Genomic DNA, 21,865 nt, shown 5'->3' with positions numbered 1-21,865 from the left:
AGAAGACAGACCGACAGTCTCTGAGGCTCACTGTCCAGCTAGTCTAGGCTAATTGATGAGCTCCAAGTAATGAAATGAAGTCCCCTGTCTCAAAGGAAGTAGACCGTGATCCTGAAGATGACACCTAAGGTTGTCTTCTAACTTACACACACACACACACATGCACGCACACACACACATACACACACACAAACACGCACACACACACACTTCCCCAAAACAGGCATGACAGATAAATAAAACATTTTTTAAATTTATTTATTTATTATGTATACAATATTCTGTCTATATGTATGCCTGAAGAAGCCACCAGATCTCATTACAGATGGTTGTGAGCCACCATGTGGTTGCTGGGAATTGAACTCAGGACCTTTGGAGGAGGAGACAATGCTCTTAACCACTGAGCCATCTCTCCAGCACCAATAAAACATTCTTATGTGACCAACAGTTACAGTGAAACCTGGCTTCTTAGAAGCTTGATGAGCACAGTATGCTGTACTTCACAAATATTCTGAAGAGCTGAATTACTACTGTTCCTTATGTGCAGTACTTATATCCCCCACCTATGCTGCCCCTGCTTCAAAGAGACTTACAGTGACTTGTATTTAGGTTTTCAGAAGGCAGCCTTATTTTCTGAAGCCCTTATGTTAAAGAATTGACTACTTGTCCTGGAGGCAGGCTGGAGGATCTAACAATTGAACAAACTGGCTTAGTAGCCCAAGGTGGGATACCTGTGTTTCTCATCATTCCTTGTTTAGACTGCCCTTCTATATCAGTTAGCCTTCCCTGATTTCCCAGACAAAAGAGTGAATTTAACACTTTAAAGTCAAAATATTTTTAGGCAGGTGTGGGAGGCAGAAGCATTTGGCTCTCTATGAGTCTAGGACAGTTTGATCTACATAGTAAGTTCTAGATTTTTACCAAACCAGTCCCAAGGCTTCTACTGCTGCAAGTACCATGGAGAAATAGCATGCTTCCCTGCTGAAATGAGAGAGTAGAATCCTTATATGAGTAAGTTCATAATATTGTGTTGAGTTGACTTTATTTTTTCCTAAAAATGTGTGCTTATCCCACAAAAGGGTTCATTGAGAATGTCACTTGGGCTGGCATGGGTATTTAATGATGTTAATGAAGTGTTAATGTAGACTGTCTTAGCATTCTGTTTCTGTGAAGAGATACCATGACCAGGGCAACTCATATAAAACAAAGCATTTAATTGGGGTATAGGTGTAATTTTCCTTTGTCTTGGCAGTTGCTTCCCAAATAACCATTCAGAGACTTAATATAAATTATAAATGCTCAGCCAATAGCTCAGGCTTTTTTTGTAGATGGAAGTTTTTTGTCTTGCTTGGTTCCTCAGTGGTTCAGTCCCAATAAAACACACATAATTTTATATTAATTATAAGCAGTTTGACTATTACCTCAGGCTTATTATTAACTAGCTCTTATAACTTAAATTAACCCATGATTCTTATATATGTTTAGCTATGTGGATTGGACCTTACTCAGTGAGGCATTCTCATCTTGCTTACTCTGCATCTGGGTAATGACTGCAGACTGAGCTTTTCCTCTTCCCAGAATTCTCCTAGTCTGGTCTCCCTGCCTATACTTCCGGCCTAGTTACTGGCCAATCAGCATTTTATTAAACCAATACAAGGGACAGACCTTTACAGGGTACAAGAGCATTATCATACAGCACTTGTTAATATTGAACTCTTACATTTTAAATTAACACATTTTTTTTTAATCTACACTTTGTCAGGTAGCTTGGTACCTTTCCTCAGTACAGCATGTACATCTTGCTTTTCTCTGCATCTGCTTGTGACTCCTGACTCCTCCCTCCTTCTTCCCAGCATTCTCTGTTTGGCTCTCTCCCCTAACCTTATTCTGTCAGCTATTAACCAGTCAGCTTCTTTATTAAACCAGTCATAGTGAAATATATTCACCAGTATAAAGGAATATTGCACATTTCCCCCTTTTTGTCTAATTGAAAAGGAAGACTTTTAACTTTAACATAGTAAAATTTATACAACAAAACAGTTATTAAGAATTACAGTTACAATATCCAGTCCACTTGTATCTTGTAAATTTGGCAAATTAAGAGAAAATACTCTATTATTTATCTTTTGTGACTCTAAAGTTTTATATCTAATTTACTTTTTATCATAACTAAGGAAAACTTTAATTATGACCATCTAGTCTTCACTTCCATCAAAGACTCCAGAAGGGTGAAATGTTACCTAATGACAGGGACATTTGGTTGCCTAGACAGTCACCACAGGTTCTTCTGTAAAACTGAGGCATCTAACTTTGGCCTACAGGCAGGCCTAGTATTTCTGACAGACATTTCTGAGAAAAAGGGGATTTTGATAAACTGTCCTATCTTGTCTTGGAAAAATTTTGCAGTCACCTTTTTGTGCTGCCCTGCTGATCCAGTTTGGACAGTATGCTCTCAGCAGTTGAGACAAGGGCAGTTTTTTGTTTTGCCATAAAGAAAACAAACTCCATATGGAGTTTCGTTGGTGCCTATCATATTCTTTGAAGTAGATTGGTGCTGCAAGGAACATATGTGTCTTACTGTCATGAAAAGCCTTAGGTTATTAAACATATTAGTTGTCATATTCTGTAGGCATTGAAGTGTTTGAAGACCATCTACCTATCTAAATATATTTGTTTATGTCCCTAAAAACATACCTGACATGTCCATGGACAGTATAGACTGTCCATTGTACACAGGTCATCCAAATATGATTTTTTTGTTTTATGTTTGAGCAGATAAAATATATATAATGAGTCTTATAGTTCTTCTAGGTTTATTGTTTGTAGCCAGAATTCTTAGAGGGTCTTCTCATTCAAACCTCATCATCCTTAAATCCATAGCCTTTCATTTCCTGTGGAAATAAAAACATAACCTCTTCCTCAAAGTAACACATCTTTTGACTTCCATTTTGAAGTCAAGACATTTATCAAATATATAGGTTGATTTAATCCAAAAGCTTTTATAATCCATTGTCTCTTAGCAGCTATCTCTTCTTTCTCAGCAGTTAAAAAAAAATCAAAGACAACACAATAACATACAGTATCCAGACTGACTGTATATTTTTTATCTTTAAACATAACGTAACCTGTTCAGAGGCTTTTTGGTGGGGGGAGGTCTGGATCTGTTTTTACACAGCATCTATATTGTTTTTTTGATCGCATGAGACAAATCTTAAACAGCTACATTAGCTGCCACCAATGCAGTTTAAGATAGTACATGGCAGCTGGTTCTTCCTGCAGGCAGCTGCCAGAAGATAACCTCTCTGTATCTCGGCCCATGTGAGAGACTGCAGGAACCCATGATACAACTTAACTCTTGGTCTGCTGGCATGGCTCACGCTGGCAGCTCAAGCCCACAGGCAGATGCTGGCATCTCTGTACTGCAGCTGGCATCAGAGGCACAAGACTAGAAAGCTGTATTTGTCTTTATGTGCTTTTAGAACCTTCCCTCAAGCCTTGTCAGGTCACACATGGAAATTCTGCCCTACACATTGGTCATCTTTTGTAGGCAGAATTTTCCTGTGTCTCGGCAGCAACTTCCCAAATAACTATTTAGACTTAATATAAATTATAAATGAATGGCCAGTAATTCAGGCTTGTTAATAGCTAACTCTTATATTTTAAATTAACCCATATTTTTGATCTGCACTTTGCCATGTGGCTTGGTACCTTTCCTCAGTACAACTTGCCCATCTTGCTTCTCTCTGTGTCTGTTTGTGATTCCTGACTTCTTACCAGCATTCTCTGTTTGGGTCTCCCCCTAACCTTATTCTGTCCAACTATTGACAAGTCAGCTTCTTTATTAAACCAATCAGAGTGACATATATTCACATATTGTAAAGGAATTGCTTACAGTTTCAGAGGTTTATTTCATTATCATCATGGCAGGGAGCATGATGGTACGTACATAGGCAGATATAGTGCAGGCGAAGTAGCTGAGAGTTTTACATCTCTTTAGAGCTGCAGGTAGCAGGAGAAAACCACACTGTGGCTTGGGCCTTTGAAACTACAAAGGCCACCCCAGTGATTCACCTACAAGGCCACACCTCCAACAAGGTCACATTTCCTGATCCTTCTCAAATAGTGCCACTCCCTGATGACTAAGCATTTAAATATATGAGCCATGGGCCATTCTTATTCAAACCACCACACAGACCATACCTTCAGGAAGCTTATAACCTTGTAGTCCACACATCAGCAAGCCTAGGGAGTATTGCCTGTATAGGTACTATTAGAGGAAGGGAGCATCCAGATTACTTACGAGATGAGATGGTGTCAAAGATTGCCTAAGCTTGAATCTGTCTGTAAGTTGAGAAGTTTGGCCTCAGGGTGCTTGTAAGAGGAAATAACTTTACAAAGGCACATGAAATTATGGGTGCTCTGGAGAAACAGAATACAATGTAGCTTTGTAAGATGAGGCTAGAGAGGCAAGCAAGTACTGGACCTGCTATAACATGGAGTGGAAATTACATTTTCTTTCTTTTTTTTTTCAGGGCTTTGGTATTGAGAAATTACATTTTCTTAGTCAAGATTTTGTACTTTCTAAATGTTGTCTAATGTTGGAGGTAGGTGATATTGAGGATAAGAAAACTAATTTTTAAAAAGGAGTAAAACCAGATAAAGTCCATGAAATAGACACAGGTAAGAAAAAGCACACTGAAATGTTAGAGATTAGAATTAGAATTTGGTGCTAGGAAGGAGCTGATAGTGTTGCCAGGGTTCTTATCTGAGTGAGATGACAGCATGGCAAATGAAGCATGTTAAGAAACGCAGTTGGAAAATACCTGCACACCAGGCATGGCAGAATGTACAGGTAATCTTAGCTACTTGGGAGGCCAAGGTGGCACAGTCACCTGAGCCTAGGAGTGCAAAGATGCCCTGTCCTTTATAAGAAAAAGAATGTACCTGGAAATTTACCTGTTTCCCTTGCTCGTCTATTCTCTGTCACACACAGTGTCATTTTTGTTCTCACCAAGTGTCAGCAAGTATCCAAGATGACAGCAAAACAGGCAAAGGACCTTGGTTACCATCTCCACCTAAAGTTGTCTGTCGAGAGATAGGCAATAATGAGCTACACTGTGACACTGGTGTAGAGTTTGGACTGACCTAGAGGGAAGTAACGAGTCAGTCTGGGCAGAAACGTAAATCAGAATAGAGAGCTAAAATGAGACAGTGTTGTTCTTTTGATAATCAAAGGGTGACAACAAACTTAAGAATCTGACCCTTCTCTGCAGTGACAAGGGTCACATGTAACTATATAGCCCTGAGTCTCCCAGGAAGACCAAATCTGTCTAGAGAGGTGCAGCTATCTCCTTTAACTTTCTTCAGTGCCATTTGATGGGGAACTGCCAACATTAAATTCCTGGAGTTCACTTCAGCACGTTTGTTGGACGTCTAAAAGATGTATAAAACTTAATCTTTGCTGTTAGGGAGCTCATATTGGGAAAAGAAAGAAGACTCCTGTATATTACCAGTATAATATATCTATCTCAGAGGAGGGTCTAGGAAAGTCCTGGAGGGGACACCAGTGGCAAAGGAGAGGAAGAGAATCAGCAAAAGGCTTCAGCAGCAATTAGTTTGTGTGTGGTGGACAGATGCAAATTGGATTGCACAGTGGAGAAATGGATCTGACCAGTTCTTTTTAAAAATCTGCACTAAAGGTAATAGGTACTTACTTACTCATTTTAAGCCACAGCATACACAAAGGTCAAATTTGCTTTTGAGATTGTTGTAACAACTGTGTGCATAACAGAAGTGTGAGAGTAATAGTTTATTGGTGTATTGATTCAAACAGTGTGAAGTACAGTAAAAAGAGATGATGTTAGATACGGTCAGTCAGTAAAGTACTACTTCAACCACTGTGACATACTGGGGTCCTAAAGTGATCCCTTATAGTGTATAACCATGGGGAATGGCATGTCTTCTCATAGACAGAGCACATGGTTGGTTGTGAGACAAAGTGGACAACTTCCAGATGGAGACAGTTTTCCGATAGCCTGGATTGGCCCTTGTTTTTGCCCTTCTCCACTTCAATAGTTGCATTCTGCGTAGGAGAGAGACTTGTCATCATGAAATAGTCACCACTGCATTCACTAGCTGCTAGTCATGAACTAAATTGAAGAGGTCATGCCAACCGTTATTTGGCAGTGGATTGGGGAGGAGCAAGAGTGGAACAGAGTCTTCAAGAAGAGATAATGACAGTGAGAATGAAGAATTGTGGGTGGATCTGAAGTGCAAAATTGAAAGCAGAACTTATTGATGGACTTGTATGAAGGCCTTGGGAAGGGTGAGATTACTTGAGATGAATGTAGGTTCTCATCTGGGCCTTGGTAAAGACAGTGAAGAAGGAGAGGAGTAGTTTAGATAGGGTGAAGGTAGAGTTTGGGTCCATTTGAGTCTGGTGATTATGAGACATTCAGATGGAGACATTGAAAAGACAATTTGATATTTTTGAGGGAGATAGAACAAATAAAATAGGAAATAGTAATGATTTGTGCATTGTGGCATGCCTGTACTCTTAGCACTAGAGAGACTGAAACAGGAGGATTGTGAATTCTTGGCCAGCCTGGGCTGCATAGGGAAGCACTATATTTTTAAAATCATTTTTTATTCTTTGAAATTATAACACAATCCCATCATTTCCCACCTTCTCTTTTTCCCCCTCAATCTCTATGCATGCCCCCTGCTCTCAAATTCATGACTTCTTTATCTTTAATTATTACTCTATGTGTGTGTATGTGTTCTTAAATACATAAATACAATCTGCTTAGTATATATAATGTTATCTGTATATGTATATGATCTCAGGGTGGTCCACTTGGTATTATATGGAGCTCTTCCTAGGGGAAGATCATTTCTCCTACACTCAGCATTCCCCACTTGCCCATAGCTCTTTGTCTAGAGTTGAGGCTCCCAAAGCTTTCCCCATTCCCTGTTAGTGTGACCATTGGTGTCATCATTGTGCAGATCTTTAGGCATTCATGTTGATGAGACTTAAGGGATGTAGCCTCTCTGACATTTCTAGGAGAAGCACTCTCAAAGCAAATTTCCTGTTCCTCTGGTTCTTATAATCTTTCCAGCCCCTCTTCCGAAATGAGCCCTGAGCCTTAGGTACAAGAATTGTGTTGTAACTGTATCAGTTGGGAATGGGCATCACTTGTCTTGCTCTCTACATTTTGATTAGTTGTGTTTTTTTTTTTTTATAATGGTTTCCATCAGTTGCAAAGAAAAGTTTCTTTGATGAGGAGTGAGAGGTATATTTACCTGTGGGTACAGGATAAATATTTAGAATGTAGAAGGGATTATGCTTGTTTAGTAAAATGGCAGTTGTAGGTTCTCCAAGATACATGACTTTAGCAGCTCCAGGTAGTTGGCTTCGTTTTCAGTACCGGGTATGACTTTTCCTTTTATTGGCCAGGTCTTAAAATTAATAGGCTATTGGTTACTGCCAAGGTATGCATGCCACTATTGAACCGTCAGGTTATTATGCCATGGTGGTCATTATTGTGGTTCATATGGGGAAATGCTATCAGTAAACAAACAAACCAAAAAAAGAGATGCTCAGCACATAAGGTGCTCACCTAACAAGCTGAGTTTAATTGGAACCTACATCAAGGTAGAAGGAGAGAACTAACTCTGAAAATTATCCTCTTACCTCCACATGAGCACTTTTCTCATTCATGTAAACATGCTTTTTCTCCTTGATGTAAACACATAATCAAAACCTCAGTTTGTTTAAAAAGAAAATAGTAAAGAGTGAAAACAGATTGTAATGCCATTTCAGAAACTGTTCTGTTTCATGTGTTGATAGGATGGCACTAGAACCTCACACCTTAGGCAAGTGCACCAGGGAGATTCTCCCAAGCCTTTGCATTTCTGATCACAATTTGGCCTTTATTGAATGAATGTTCAGCACTTTGTGTTACAGTTTACTTTTTTTTTTCCTTAACTTTGAAAGAAGCCTTGAGGAAGACGTTTGCAGAGTTAGGCCACTGCCCACAAACTGTAAACGGAAGAGTGGATTCATAGGAAATTGCCTACTCTGCTACTTCTCCAGGCAGCTTACGTTGTCTGTATGGTTCATTGCCAATTTTTTCTTTTCAGGGTTTTGGCTCTTTGCACTGAATGTAACCTAGACTGATCGTCTCAGGCTTGTGTTGCCCCAGGATACTGTCAAAGGTAAGTTTTATCTTCAGTAATTCATTTCATTTTTTAAAAAAGGAAAGTATATGGGAAGACTTCTTTCTTGAATTTTTTTTTAAAAGAAGATTTATTTAGGGGCTGGAGAGATGCTTCAGTGTTTTAAGGGCCCTGGCTGCTCTTCCAGAGGACCTGGCTTCTGTTTCTTGCACCCACAGTTTGACTCATAACTGTCTGTAACTCTAGTTGCAGGGGACCTGATGCAATCTTCTTACCCCCTCTGGCACCAGGGACATACGTGGTGTAGAGATGAACATGTAGGCAAACACTCTTACAGGTTTGGGGGGAAGAGATTAAAAAATAAATTTTATAATTCAGAATTTCTTTTGAAAATAGACTTAATTGTGTTTTGTGTTTTTGTTTTGTTTTCTTTTTTGAGACAAGAGTCTCTCTACATAAACCTGGGTGTCCTGGAACTCACTATGTAGACTAAGTTGGCCTCAAACTCACAAGGACTTGTCTAGTTCTGCCTCCTAAGTGCTCAGATTAAAGACATTTGCTACCATGCCTGACAATTCATTTTTATTTCTTGTATATGGGTGTTTTACCTGCATATGTGTCTGTTGTACCAATGTATGTAGTGCTGGTGGAGGCTGTCTAATCCTCTGGAACTGGAGTTAGAGATGGCTATTAGCTGCCAGATGGGTTCTGGGAACCAAACCTATGTCCTGCTGTTAATACTGAGCCATCTCTGCAGCCCCGAATTTTCTACATCCTTTTAGAAATGCAAATATGTTCATAGTTTCAGCTTTTTGCATTCTTGTTTTAGCTATTTCTTTTAAAATACACTATACTGAGACTGGGATGTAGCTCAGTTGTAGAGTGCTTGCCTACAATGCCTGATGCCCAAGTTGGTCCTAATACCACACACATAAACACTCACAAAATGCACTGGCGTTCAGATTGATACTGATATTTGATTCATTTTGTGTGAAGTTAGTTATTAGGATTAGCAACTGAAGATTTAAGTGGGCAGTCCTTATTGCTCCAGCCCACATTTGTGTACTAAAAGAGATTTAACAAGTCACTTTGCATGAATCTGCTCCTGTGGCCTATAGACCCCTTCAAAACTTAATTTCAAGCCGGGCGGTGGTGGCACACGCCTTTAATCCCAGCACTCGGGAGGCAGAGGCAGGCGGATCTCTGTGAGTTCGAGACCAGCCTGGTCTACAAGAGCTAGTTCCAGGACAGGCTCCAAAACCACAGAGAAACCCTGTCTCGAAAAACCAAAAAAAAAAAAAAAAAAAAAAAAACTTAATTTCAGGGGGCTGGAGAGATGGCTCAGAGGTTAAGAACACTGGCTGTTCTTCCAGAGGACCTGAGTTCAATTTTTAGCAACCACATGGTGGCTCACAACCATCTATAATGACATCCTGGTGCCCTCTTATGGCATGTGTATAATAAATAAATAGATAGATAGATAAATGGATAAATAAAACAAAACTTAATTTCAGTCTTTCAGTCAGTATTGTTTAATACAGAATTCCTGTTGACATAAGTTTCTGTCCTGCCTGGTTCAGCCATTCAGTCCCAAAGAAACACACATTAATTATTAACTGGTTGGCCTATTAACTCAGGCTTCTTATTAACTAACTCTTATATCTTAAATTGACCCATAATTCTTGTCTATGTTAGCCATGTGGCTTGTTACCTTATATTAGTGAAGCAAGCATTCTCATCTTGCTTTCTCTGCGTCTGGGTGATGACTGTAGACTGAGTCTTTTCTCTTCCCAGAATTCTCCTCTTCTGATTGCTCCACCTATAATTCCTGCCTGGCTACTGGCCAATCCTACAAGTGACAGATCTTTATAGGGTACAAGGCCATTGTCCTGTGGTAAATCCCTGTGTAAGTCTGTCCTGAGTTGTCTTATTTGGTGGTGCTGGCATCAAACCCAAGGCAAACTAGGCACATACTAGGCAAACTCTGTATCAACTTTGCCCCTGCGTTTTTTGTTTTGTTTTGTTTTGTTTTCTCCAAAACGGGGTTTCTCTGTAGCTTTGGAGCCTGTCCTGGCACTAGCTCTTGTAGACCAGGCTGGCCTCGAATTCACAGAGATCCGCCTGCCTCTGCCTCCCAAGTGCTGGGATTAAAGGTGTGTGCCACCACTGTAGAAGACTGTTTTTGTTTCCTGGATAAACAGTGGTTTTGTGATTTTGTGTCTTGGTTTCTGCTTTTTTTCCTCTTCTTTCAGCATCTAGATGAGGAAGGAGACACAGATGCTTTACCTCCCTGGTTGTCCTTTCTCCTGTATCCTCTGCAGGATCTTTTCTCACGGAGTGGGGACAACCTGCTGCTGCTGCACTGGTCGTGATCCTTTGTTTGTTTTACTGATGTCATGCAGCAGCTGCAGTCTTGTCTATAAACTTCTTACAAACTTTGGATGTTTTTTAACAGATAATATAAAAATAGAAAAATCGTACATACTTAAGGGGTACACATGCTGTTTTGATATGTATATGCATTGTACACTGTTTAAGTCTGGATAAATAAATCTACTTCCTCAAATAATTCTCATCTTTATGGTGAAAACATTGGAAGTCTTTCTCTTTAGCTTTTTCCTTTTAGATTTGTTTTTATTTTTAATTATGAGTTCGGGGATGTCTGGTGAGAGCAGGTACTCTTAGAGGTCTGAGGCAAATGCTGGAGTTACAAGTACTCATGAGCCCACGTGGGAGTTGGGAACTTAACTCCTGTCTTCGGCAAGAGCAGTGTGCACTCTTAACTTCTGAGTCATCTTTGCAGCCCCCATCTAGCTTTTTAAAATATAGTGTATAATCATCATCTGCAATTACCCTGCTACACAATAGCACACCAGAGCTAGGAAATAACATTTTAAAACTTAATTTTTATTCTTTGTGTATGAGTGTCATGCTTGCAAATATGTCATGTGTGTGCCTTGCTTTCACAGAGCCCAGAAGAGGGCATTGGATCCTCTGAAACTAGATATTGCTGGTTGTGAATATCCACATGATTGCTCTTAATTGTTGCCCCATATTCTAACATTTTAAATAAAAAGCACTTCAGTTGGTTAATTCATTTGTGCCTACATAGAAACTCACCGAATGTCTATCAAATGTACAGGGTTTTTTGTTTTGTTTTGTTTTGTTTTGAGACAGGGTTTCTCTATGTAGCCTTGGTTGGAACTCAATCTGTATAGACCAGGCTGACTTTGAATTTAGAGATTCGCCTGCCTTTGTCTCCCAAGTGCTGGGATAAAGGTGTGCACCACTTTGTCCAGCTGCAGTTGTACAGTTTTAAGTAAACTGAGTACAGAGATTAACAAGTTCTAATATTTGATTTCAAGGGTTTAGAAACATCCCTGTTACATAGAGACTCTCTATGAGCAAAAAAATCTAGAAAGATATTAAAGGTTCATAATAGAATTCAGATAGGCTGGCCAGTGGTTTCGCATGCCTTTAATCGCAGCACTCAGGTGACAGAGGCCAGCCTGGTCTACAGAGTGAGTTCCAGGACAGCCAAGGCTACACAGAGAAACCCTGTCTCGAAAAACAAACAAACAATGAATTCAGACATGCCCCACTGAGGAAACCATCTTTTCCACCCAGAGATGGGTCAGGAAATACTTTACATAAGCTGACCTTTGGATGGTAAGTATTGGTGACAACATAGGTGAGAGAGACAGAGGAAAGAATATGAACAGAAATATGGAAGCCTAATGCAGCTGGCATATTGGTGATGCAGGATGTAGGTCACTCACTATGCCGGGACAAAGAGAGCAGGTAAGTGGAGAGAGTGGAGGCTGAAGCCTAGAAAGCTTTGACAACTCCAACATACTTGCCTAGTTTATAGAAGACATTCACAGGATGTGTATAACATTACTCACATGGTAATTATCAGTTACTAAGCTGCTGTCCTGTGAGTGCTGAGCATAGTGCCAGGTCAAGACTATCCATTATTTAAATGTATGATAAGATGATGGAATGTTCTGCAGAAGCAAGTTGAACAAATACCACACTTCTCAGGACAACTTTGCCACCTCTGGTTACTCCTTCCAGTGAATTTTTATATTGATTTTTCAACCACTGATACCTTATACACCCTTCAGTAGTTCCCAGATGACAGCCCTAGTTCACTATATACTTTTAAGTGTTGCATTCTGTTTTGTCAAAATGACAGTAAAACTGACTTGGATCCTTAAGAATGATTTTAAGCTACATTTCGAAGCAAGAATGTCATTAAAGTTTGCAGGTAGATTTTTTTCTAAATATTTATTTTTTCTTTTTAATAATGAATGTGTGTGCGCATGCCTGTGTGTGTGGGTGTGCATGTGTGTACAGAAACCAGAAGTGTAGAAGATGTGTAGGATTGCCAGCAGCTGCAGTTATAGGTGATTGTCAGCCACCCAATTCTGGTGCAGGGAGTCAAATTCAGGTTTTCTGCAATCATCAAGTCATGTCTCAGTATATAGGATTTTTAGGGGTGGGGTTTTGTTTGGGTTCTGCAGTTGAACCCAGACACTAGTGACTACTAAGCACACATTCTACTTTCGAGTTGTACCCCTAACCTGTCAAGACTTAAAAGGAAACACATTTTTTTGTTTAGTTTTGTTTTTTGAGGCAGGGTCTCATCATTTGTCCTAGGTGCTCTGGAACTAGCCATGTAGACCAGGCTGACCTAGAACTCATAGAGATTAGTTTTCCTCTGCTTCCTGAACACCACACCTGACTAAAGGAAACATATTTAAAACTAGTAAGATTAATTCCAAAAGAACAACAAAAGTTGAGTGAAAATAAGGGACAAAGTGTAGCACAAATAATAAAATCCCAGAGATGGATACAGTGTTAATGCTAAAGATCAGAGAAACAAAACAGAGCAATAAGCCATTAAAGAGACCTTTTACCTCTACCAGTGCTCAGACCGAAGGGGTGATCCTTAGACTGTCTAGACTGCACTGTCTCCACCAAACCTCAGACTCCACACTTCAGTGAGTTTCTGTTTTTTCTCCTTTTATATTCCTTTTTCTGCCCAGTCATATCGCTCCTGTCTCCATGTCCCTAGTGCTGGGATTAAAGATGTGAGCCACCGCCACCTGGATCTGTTTCTGGATCAATCTTGTGTAGCCCAGGGTAGCCTTGAACTCACAGAGAGCTGTCTGCCTCTGTCTCCCAAATCCTGGAATTAAAGGTATGCCACCTTTCCCTGGCCTCTAGTGTCTTATCTTTGCACTCTGATCTTCAGGCAAGGTTTATTTATTAAAATACAAATACAATGTCACTACAACAAAGAGGAAGACAGATTGTAGATGAGATACAATAAGTAAGTACACTAGTGGAAAAATCAGGAAAGAGTTTTAGAAATAAAAATTAAGGATGTTAGAAGAAAAGGATGTGGGTAAATGCAAGGGTATTGTTAGATGTCAAAGTCACCACGTTGGGTCTATTGAAGACCAGCCTTGATGAAACTCATACGTTCCAGGGTAGGAGTATGAGGATTAGAATTATTTTTTTAATATTTATTTATCTATTATGTATACAATATTCTGTCTGTGTGTGTGCCTGCAGACCAAAAGAGGGCACCAGACCTCATTACAGATGGTTGTGAGCCACCATGTGGTTGCTGGGAATTGACTCAGGACCTCTGGAAGAGCAGGCAATGCTCTTAACCGCTGAGCCATCTCTCCAGTCCCGAGGATTAGAATTACTAAGCAAAAGGAACAGAAATATAATAGAAATGGGAGGCAGAAACACAGAGCATCATCGGGAGGGAAAGAAAGTAGTCACTGAATCCTGAATTTGTCCTCATTTATTCTCCACATTCTTATATACTTTACTTCAAAAGGGGAAGGGGAAGTAACAGACGTTATTAACATTATGTAAGGACTAGACTTGAATTTGGTCCAGGTAGAGCAGATCTACCTCTATACCCAGAATACTAATTAACCACAACCTAGGTCAGAATCTCTCGTTTGTAGGGACATCTGTTGTCAACAACTTTGAAAGAGCAAAAATAACCTCAAACTCTCTGACCTCTAGTCAAGGTAAAACAGGTTCACATCTGTGGGCCCTCATAGTTCGATTTCTGTCACCATGCAAATGCACAAGGTAATTAACATGGAAAGAAAAAAGATTTGTCTTGATACAGGGTTTTTGAGGTTTTAGCCCATGACTTCTGAGTAAGGCAGTATATTGTGGCAATACCTCCTGTTAGGACAAAACTGTTTACTTTGTGTTAACAAAAGAAAGAAGAGACCAGTATTCCCCCATCCCACTCTAAGAGCATGTTCTCACAGACCCAAAGGTTTCTAGACCCAAACACCTTCCAAGTCTGTCACAGAACCAGGCTCTTATAGATGCCTGGGGGCATGTGAGATCCAAACAGACAGGTGTGACCTGGAGATGCACAGAGAGTGTGTTATGTGGAGAGAATAGGGACATTTCCCTGTGTGACTTGCAGAAAAGGGTATGTATGGGAAGAAAGGAGGTTAGTGAAGAGTTTGGGAAAGTAAAGATTGCTACCAGAATCATGGGAATGGGGATATGAGGAAGGAAAGGTTGATACAGAATAGTGAACTTAATTTGGAAAATAAGCTTACATAAGTTAGGACAAAAGAGGACCCAATAAATAATACTCCCCCTACCAAGTCTTAAATTAACAGAGGCATAGGACCAAGGAGTAAGACAAGTAGGGATCAAAATTTCCCTTCCATTATGAGTACAATTGGCTTTAGAGAGCTGGCTTCTATCTGAGGACAAGTAGGCCTCTTATTCTGAACTCTAGGACCTCACAGGTATATTGAGATGGCAGCTCTAGCCTGAGGTAAGCTTGCCTCTTAGAAGAGTGGGAACAGAGCAGAATGGGTGTCTGCGAGATAAAGGAGCAGCAAAGGAGCTGGATTGTGCAAGTTGAGGCTGAGTTTCTTCTAGACACACTAATCAGATAAGCACTTCACCCTGACAGCATGAGTCAGGAATTTACATCCCTAATAATAAAACGTTGATATTGTATCATGAGGAAGGAAATATCAAGAGTATTGGTCGGGGATCTTTCTTTGTCTAGCATGCCCTTTGTCTCTCAGTCTTAACCAATAGTTCTGGGTCTGCCAAGGTATGCCCAGACCCTTCCTTCCTTTATCCCATGAGTTATAGTCAGAAACCTCTTCATTTCCATTTCCTCTTTGAAACACCTATGCATGGCTATTGCTGGCTTTGTAATGCCTGTGTTGTTTGAAGTTCAGTTGTCTTATAGCGTATAGGCACCAAATAATTGTCTCACTCTCTGATGTCTAAAGGGCGTGTGTGAAGGAAGTCTCTTGTCCACCATATAATCTTTGCCTCAGCCCAGCCGGCTTAGGAAAAGCTGGGCAGGCATAATTCAAGGTCAGGCAGAAATCTCTGTACACTGAAGCCACCCAAGCCTGCTAATGCCCTGTTCTGTTTGCTGAGGCCAGCACAGCTGGCATTTGCTTGCTAGGCCAGAGTGGTCATTGTATGCTGAGACTACCTGCACAGCTGACATTTAGTTTACATGAGCTTTTAGTGCCACCAACCACTGTGACAAGCTGTGGCTTATTTTTGGTGAGACCTAAAAACCCCTAAGCTTTTGCTAAGGCTCTGAGCCTAATGCATGCAGCCCTGTCTCTATAGAAACAGCCACTTACCTAACAACAAAGTTGCCATAACTACAGTCACTGCTGAGGTCAAAATGCTGGGTGTCCTATAGTTTATAATGCTCAGTAGCTAAAAGTTAGTTTACAGCTGCAAGCACTCATTTGGGCTAATGTAAAAGAAAACACTTTGTCCCCCCCCCCCCAAAGCCCAGTTTAACAGAAAACTCAAAAATCCCACATGTAAAATGCCCTAAAATTTTAATCCATGTATTTTATGGAGATTTCAGTCTCAGGGCTGAGAAGTTGGCTCAGTGGTTCAGAATATTTGTTGCTCTTGCAGAGGACCCAGGTTTGACTCTCAGCACTCACATGGCAATTTATAATCCTTTGTAACTCCAGTCTCAGGGGATCTCATGCTTTGACCTCTGAGAACACCAGACAAAAAAATAAATTTTAGTTCAATACACCAGAGGTTGGGGCACAGAAATGACACTGTCCTTTTGATGGAAAATGAAATAAAAGATGATGTCATCCAAGGGGCCATGGTGATGCTTCTGTTACTAAACTTACATACAGAGCAGTGAGTTTCTTAGCGCAAAACCACAGAACTCAACAGACTTTGTAGGTGTGTTGGTGTATGCCTATAGTCATAATACTTTTAGAAGATGAAGGCAAGTTGATCAGGAGTTCAAGACCAACCTCAGCTACATAATTAAAACAAATAACTAGCCATCTGGTAGTGGCACATGCCTTTAGTCCTAGTACTCAGGAGACAGAGGCAAGTGGATCTCTGTGAGTTCGAGGCCAACCTGATCTACAGAGCGAGTTCCAGGACAGGCTCCAATGCTACACAGAGAAAGCCTGTCTCAAAACGAAACAAAACCAAAAGAAAAAGAAATAACTCAGTTGACTTACCTTGAGAGGCATTGTGAAGGTGTCCGACATTTCTGGAGAATGCCTGCTTCCTGGGCAGCTATTAGTTGAAGAAAAAGGGTTGAGAGCCACATATCTTGTCTTTCTGAGCTCTCAGGCAAGCTTCTATGCCTGCTCTGGGACAGAGAGCAGCTAGAAGTGAAGGGTGCAGGAAGATGAGGAAGCCTTCCTCTCCAGGTGCACAGTCACAGGGAAAGGCCAAGAGATAATTGAGAGTGGAAGTCTGTTGGCAAGTGGGGATTTAGAGTAGAAGGGCTTCCCCGGTGGCTGTCTGTATTGTGTACGAAGTGCGAATGTTTTGCCACTAATTCTCAGAAAAAATTGTTTCTTCTCAAGTCTCCTTAGGGACTTCAAGCTTGAGACAAGCAATAATTTTTTCAAGGTCACACATAAATAAGCATTAGTGTTTGAGTCTGTACTTAAAGCCACAGCAATTTTTGCATGTTTGTCACTGCTTCTTGCCCCTTCATGCTTAGCAATGGTAAAGTTGTCTGCTGCCACCCCAGCTGCTGGGCAGTTCAGTATACTTTATTGGTCTGCTTTAGCCATTTCTACTCTTACAAGTTAGAAAATTGAGGTTTGGAATAGAACAGGCCAGACCCAATTGGACCATGATGACTGTGGAGAGATAATGGATTGAGGAGTGAGTACAGGAACGAAAGTTGGGGTTAAAGCCTTGAAGGTAGAGGATGGGTGAAAGACAGATGATTGTTTCTGGGGATGGGAAGAGGAATCATTGAAGGGGAGGAGCAATGGCTGACAGACCAGGGACTGATAAGAGTCAAGCAAGTCAGACTAGAACAAGATGCTTAAAAACAAAACAAAACAAACAAACAAACAACCCAAGTAGGTGGATCTGAAGGGTGAAGGAAGTAAAGTTGTAGTTGAAGTTCACCTGATAAGAGCAAGTGGTCAGTGGTTAAGAGTACTGCAAAGGACTACATGGTCATTCATAACTATCTATGACCTCATTTCCAGGGGCTACAACAGGCGTCTATGTGGTACATATACATGTATTCAGGCAAAACATTTATACACATAAAGTAAAGTAATCTTTTTTAAAATGATGTGAAGAGCCAGGTGGTGGTGGCACATGCTGTTAATCCCAGCACTAGGGAGTCAGAGGCAAGCGGATCTCTTGAGTTGGAGGCCAGCCTGGTCTAAGAAGGAGTTCTACACAGAGAAACCCTGTCTGGGTGGGGGGGGGGCAAAAACAAAGAAAGGTGAGGATAATACCTCCTAGATGGGGCTAGAGAGATATTTCAGCAGTAAGAGCCTTTGCTATTCTTTCTGGAGGACCAGCGTTCAATTCTCAGCACCCACATGGCAGCTGACAAGCATCCGTGATTCTAATTCAAGGGAATCTGATACTGTTCTGGCTTCCTTGGACACCAGACACATGCATGGTACATAGACATATGGAAACAAAATACCCATACATGTAAAACTTGTTTTAAAAGAAAGGCCAGGGATAGAGCCCCTTGCCGAGGAAGCAAGGATCTAGAGACTCTTGGGGAGAAATAGCATCAACTGTGAGCCTCAGAGGCCTGGGAGTAGGAACAAGGGCTGAGTGTGTTTACACATGGTCTGACTGTGATCTTCACTCCAACCAAGAGGAGACATTTGTGAAGCACTGTGCATGCCACATCTTTCCGGATAGGTTATTGCATTTTTCCAGTGCTATCTTCTCTTCCTCCTCCCCTTTCTCTTTTGCTTTTGAGGCAGGGCTTCACTCTGTCTCTCAGGTTAACTTCAGATTTAAAGCATCCTCCTGCTCAATCTTTCAAGTGCTTGGATTTTATGGGTGTGCATACCACATCTAATTATATAGGGTACTAGGGCTGCACTCAGGGCTTCAAACATGCTAGGCAAACACTGTACCAACTGAACTGAATCCCCAGCTCCACCAACTTAATTTTATAGAAAAAACAATTCTATTTCTGCATAATTGCTATAAAAAGTGAAGGACATGATCAACTCCAAGAAGCTTGTTTCACTTGTGAGCACAGAGGGCCTGAGCAGTGGTGGCTCATCTGGACCTGAGTGAGAAGAGGGTGAGTGACAGCTATTACTATGTCAGTTTTACATTTCTCATTACATCAACATGTATTTTTCCTTTAAAAGTTTATTAGTGAGCACAGTAGATATTTTGATACCCCTTTGCCACATAACCAATGTGGAAATGTAGAAGTTCCTTCTTGGCCTTGGGTCTTACGGCTTGGGTATAGAGATGCCTGCACCAGAGCAGATATCCAGGGCTGGGTACATTCCCAAAGAGTTTCCCTGCATATAAGCATGTGTTGTAAGCATATTTTTTAGCTGTTACTTAGTGGTCACTGTGCTAATCAGTTGTGTCCACTTTATTTGTCAGCCATAATGGTAATAGTCATGGGCACTTTGGTAGTCAGTTGTAATGTTCACTGGTAAGTCATAGTAGTCATTGTGGTGGTCATTGTGATAGTATCCACTGTGGTGTTGGTCATAGTGGACACTGATGGTCCTTGATGTGGTCAATTGTAATTGGTCACTGCCATAATCACTGTGGTGGTCAGTTGTAGTGTTCACTGTGATGGTCAACCATGGTCACATGTGATGGTAACTGTCGTGGTCACTGTGGTGATCATTGGTGTGGTCAGCTGTAGTAGCCACTGTCATCACTATGGTGGCCACTTGTATTTTTCACTGTGATGGTCATCTTAGTGCTCACTGTGGTGGCTAGTTGTAGTGGTTGTTGTGGTGATCATTGATGCGGTTAGTCATATTGGTTATAGCCATGATCACTGTGATGATCAGTTGTAGTGTTCTGATTGTCAATTAGAGTCACTGTTGTGGTCAGTGTCATGGACACTTACAGTGTCCATTATGATGGTCAGTCATAGTGCTTCTTTTCAGTTGGTTTGACTAATTATTCCTAAATAAGTACATATTTCAATTCATTAAAATATAAGCCAGATTTTAAGATAAATATTGCATATATTCTTTCATATGGGAAATCTAGATTTTAAAAAAATACTAAACTGGGCAGTGCTGGCACACGTCTTGGTAGAGGCAGGCAGATCTCTGTGAGCTTGAGGTCAGCCTGTTTTACAGAGTGAGATCTAGACAGCCAGGGCTGTTACATAGAGAAATCATGTCTGAAGAAGAAGAAGAATGGGCTAGGATGAATGGCAGTTAGTTTTGAGGAAAATTGAAAAGTAAAAAATGTCGAAAGGAAACTTTCAAAGTTAGCTTTGAGGGCTTGAGCTTATTCAGCAGTTATACTTACTGCTCTTACAGGGGACCCAGATCTGTTCTCAGCACATGCATGACAGTTCATGTCACAGACCTTGGCTCTTACTATTAGAGGAAATTTTTAAAGTTCTTTAATTGTATTTGTAAAAAATGATATTGTATTGTAGGAAACAATAAACTACTTTTATTGTATTATTCTATAGATAACCGATTTGTGTAAAAATCAGTGAACTGACATTTAGTTTCTTAGGCATATTTTCTTTAAAAAGTATACTGAGCAATAGAGTGCCTCAGCTACAAAAGCCTACGATGTTCAACATGGCTATAAATACAAAAAAAGGAGCATAGCCTAATACCCAGGAAGCAAGACCTAGTACGGTTTCTCCTCTTTGCTCATCGGCATCCTTTCTGGCAGGTGTCTACTATAAGAGTCATTGAAGATTTCTATATCACCTTTGCTAAAGGCCAAACAAATGGGTCAAGAAATGTAAAGCTATTAATACCCCAGTGTCTCAAACCTTTTCCAACTTTCCTTCAAGGTAGGGAAGATTCCACTCCTCCTCTTTCTCTTTTTTCTCTCAGATGCCTCACCATACACACACACACACACACCAAGAGGTTCACCTGATTAAAGCCACTACATCACAGCTTCCAGGATCTGCGCGACAGATTTTCATCTAAATATTTGAAAAAACAAACTTTTGCCTTTACACATGTTTTTCTCTTTTACCTTCCAGGCAGTGTCTGTGTTTCTGCAGAGTTTTGCACAGAGTCTGTTCCCATGCAAACCAATGAGGGAGAAGTAGAGGAAGAAAGCAGTTCCAAGGTCAGTACCTCACTCAACAGAAGAGCAGCTGAAGTAGCAACTGAACAGTTAGTGGCAGTGGATGGATTGAGTGGGTGAATTTAGAAATTAAATTGATGAGATCTTTCGTCTAAGTATACTTCTTCATTATGCTACATGACAATTTAAAAACAAATTTTACCAGATTGATTGATTGATTGGTTGTGCATGTGTGCGTATGTGTGTGTATGTGGTACTGTGGATTAAACCCAAGGCCCGGCTCATGTTAGGCAAATGCTCTGCTTTGAGCTATACTCCTATCCCTTTTTAAATTTTTATTTTGAGACAGAGTTTGCCTAGGCCACCAAGACTGGCCTTGGACTCGACAGTCTAGACAAGCCTTGAATTTGAGATCCTAAAGCCTCCGCCTCCTGCGAGACTGAGTAATAGTTACGATTCATTCTTGAGTACTAGTATTGTAAATTCTGTTATGAAAGTTGTTTATACTTGTGAAATTTGAAACAAACCTGAAATATATGAAGCAAATTTTGTTTTGTAGGATGGAAGGAAAGATTGGCTTTCTTGGTTTGTAGTTAGTTACTTAATGATGTATTATTTCAAAATCAGACTAAAAATAAGGGGATAAAGCTGGGCATGGCGACACATGCCTGTAATCTATTTGGGATGCTGAGACAGGAGGATTGCCTTGAATTTGAGGCCAGCCTGGGCTATCAAGTGACTAGCAAGCTATCCATGCCTACATAGCAAGTCCTTGCCTCAAACAAACAAAAAAAGAAATTGGATTTTAACTTCATCTTCATCAGTCTTTTTAATTAAAAAAAATTATCTCCTTGAATTGCTTTTTTATATAAAATTTTACATTTGTAATGATTTTTTTTGTTAATGTAGGATTTTATTTATGTTAATTTAGGGATATCTGTGAATAGAAAGCTGGTTCTGGGGAGAAAGGAGCATTTTCTATATATGTGGTTTGAGCTAAATCTATTTTTTTTTTTCTTTTGGGTTTTTGAGACAGGGTTTCTCTATGTAGTCCTGGAACTCACTCTGTAGACCAGGCTGGCCTCATAGTCACAGAGACCCAACTGCCTCT

General features: G+C 40.4%; 1 protein-coding gene across 5 annotated transcripts in view; it reads left to right on the top strand.

Moving 5' to 3' along the window:
• Tnrc6b (trinucleotide repeat containing adaptor 6B) overlaps positions 1–21,865 on the top strand; it is a 230,588-nt gene that overhangs the window by 36,805 nt on the left and 171,918 nt on the right. For all 5 annotated transcript variants that reach the window (XM_057791813.1, XM_057791817.1, XM_057791815.1 and 2 more), the window contains exons 2-3: positions 8,143–8,217; positions 20,708–20,796. In XM_057791813.1, coding sequence (XP_057647796.1) covers positions 20,752–20,796 — 45 coding nt within the window. In that variant the 5' untranslated portion in view covers positions 8,143–8,217; positions 20,708–20,751. The remainder of the gene's footprint in view (positions 1–8,142; positions 8,218–20,707; positions 20,797–21,865) is intronic.

This window comes from Chionomys nivalis, chromosome 17 (assembly GCF_950005125.1).
Source record: "Chionomys nivalis chromosome 17, mChiNiv1.1, whole genome shotgun sequence".
NCBI classification, from domain to species: domain Eukaryota; kingdom Metazoa; phylum Chordata; class Mammalia; order Rodentia; family Cricetidae; genus Chionomys; species Chionomys nivalis.
Note: the sequence above shows the minus strand (reverse complement) of the source record. Positions and strands in the feature narration are given on the sequence as shown.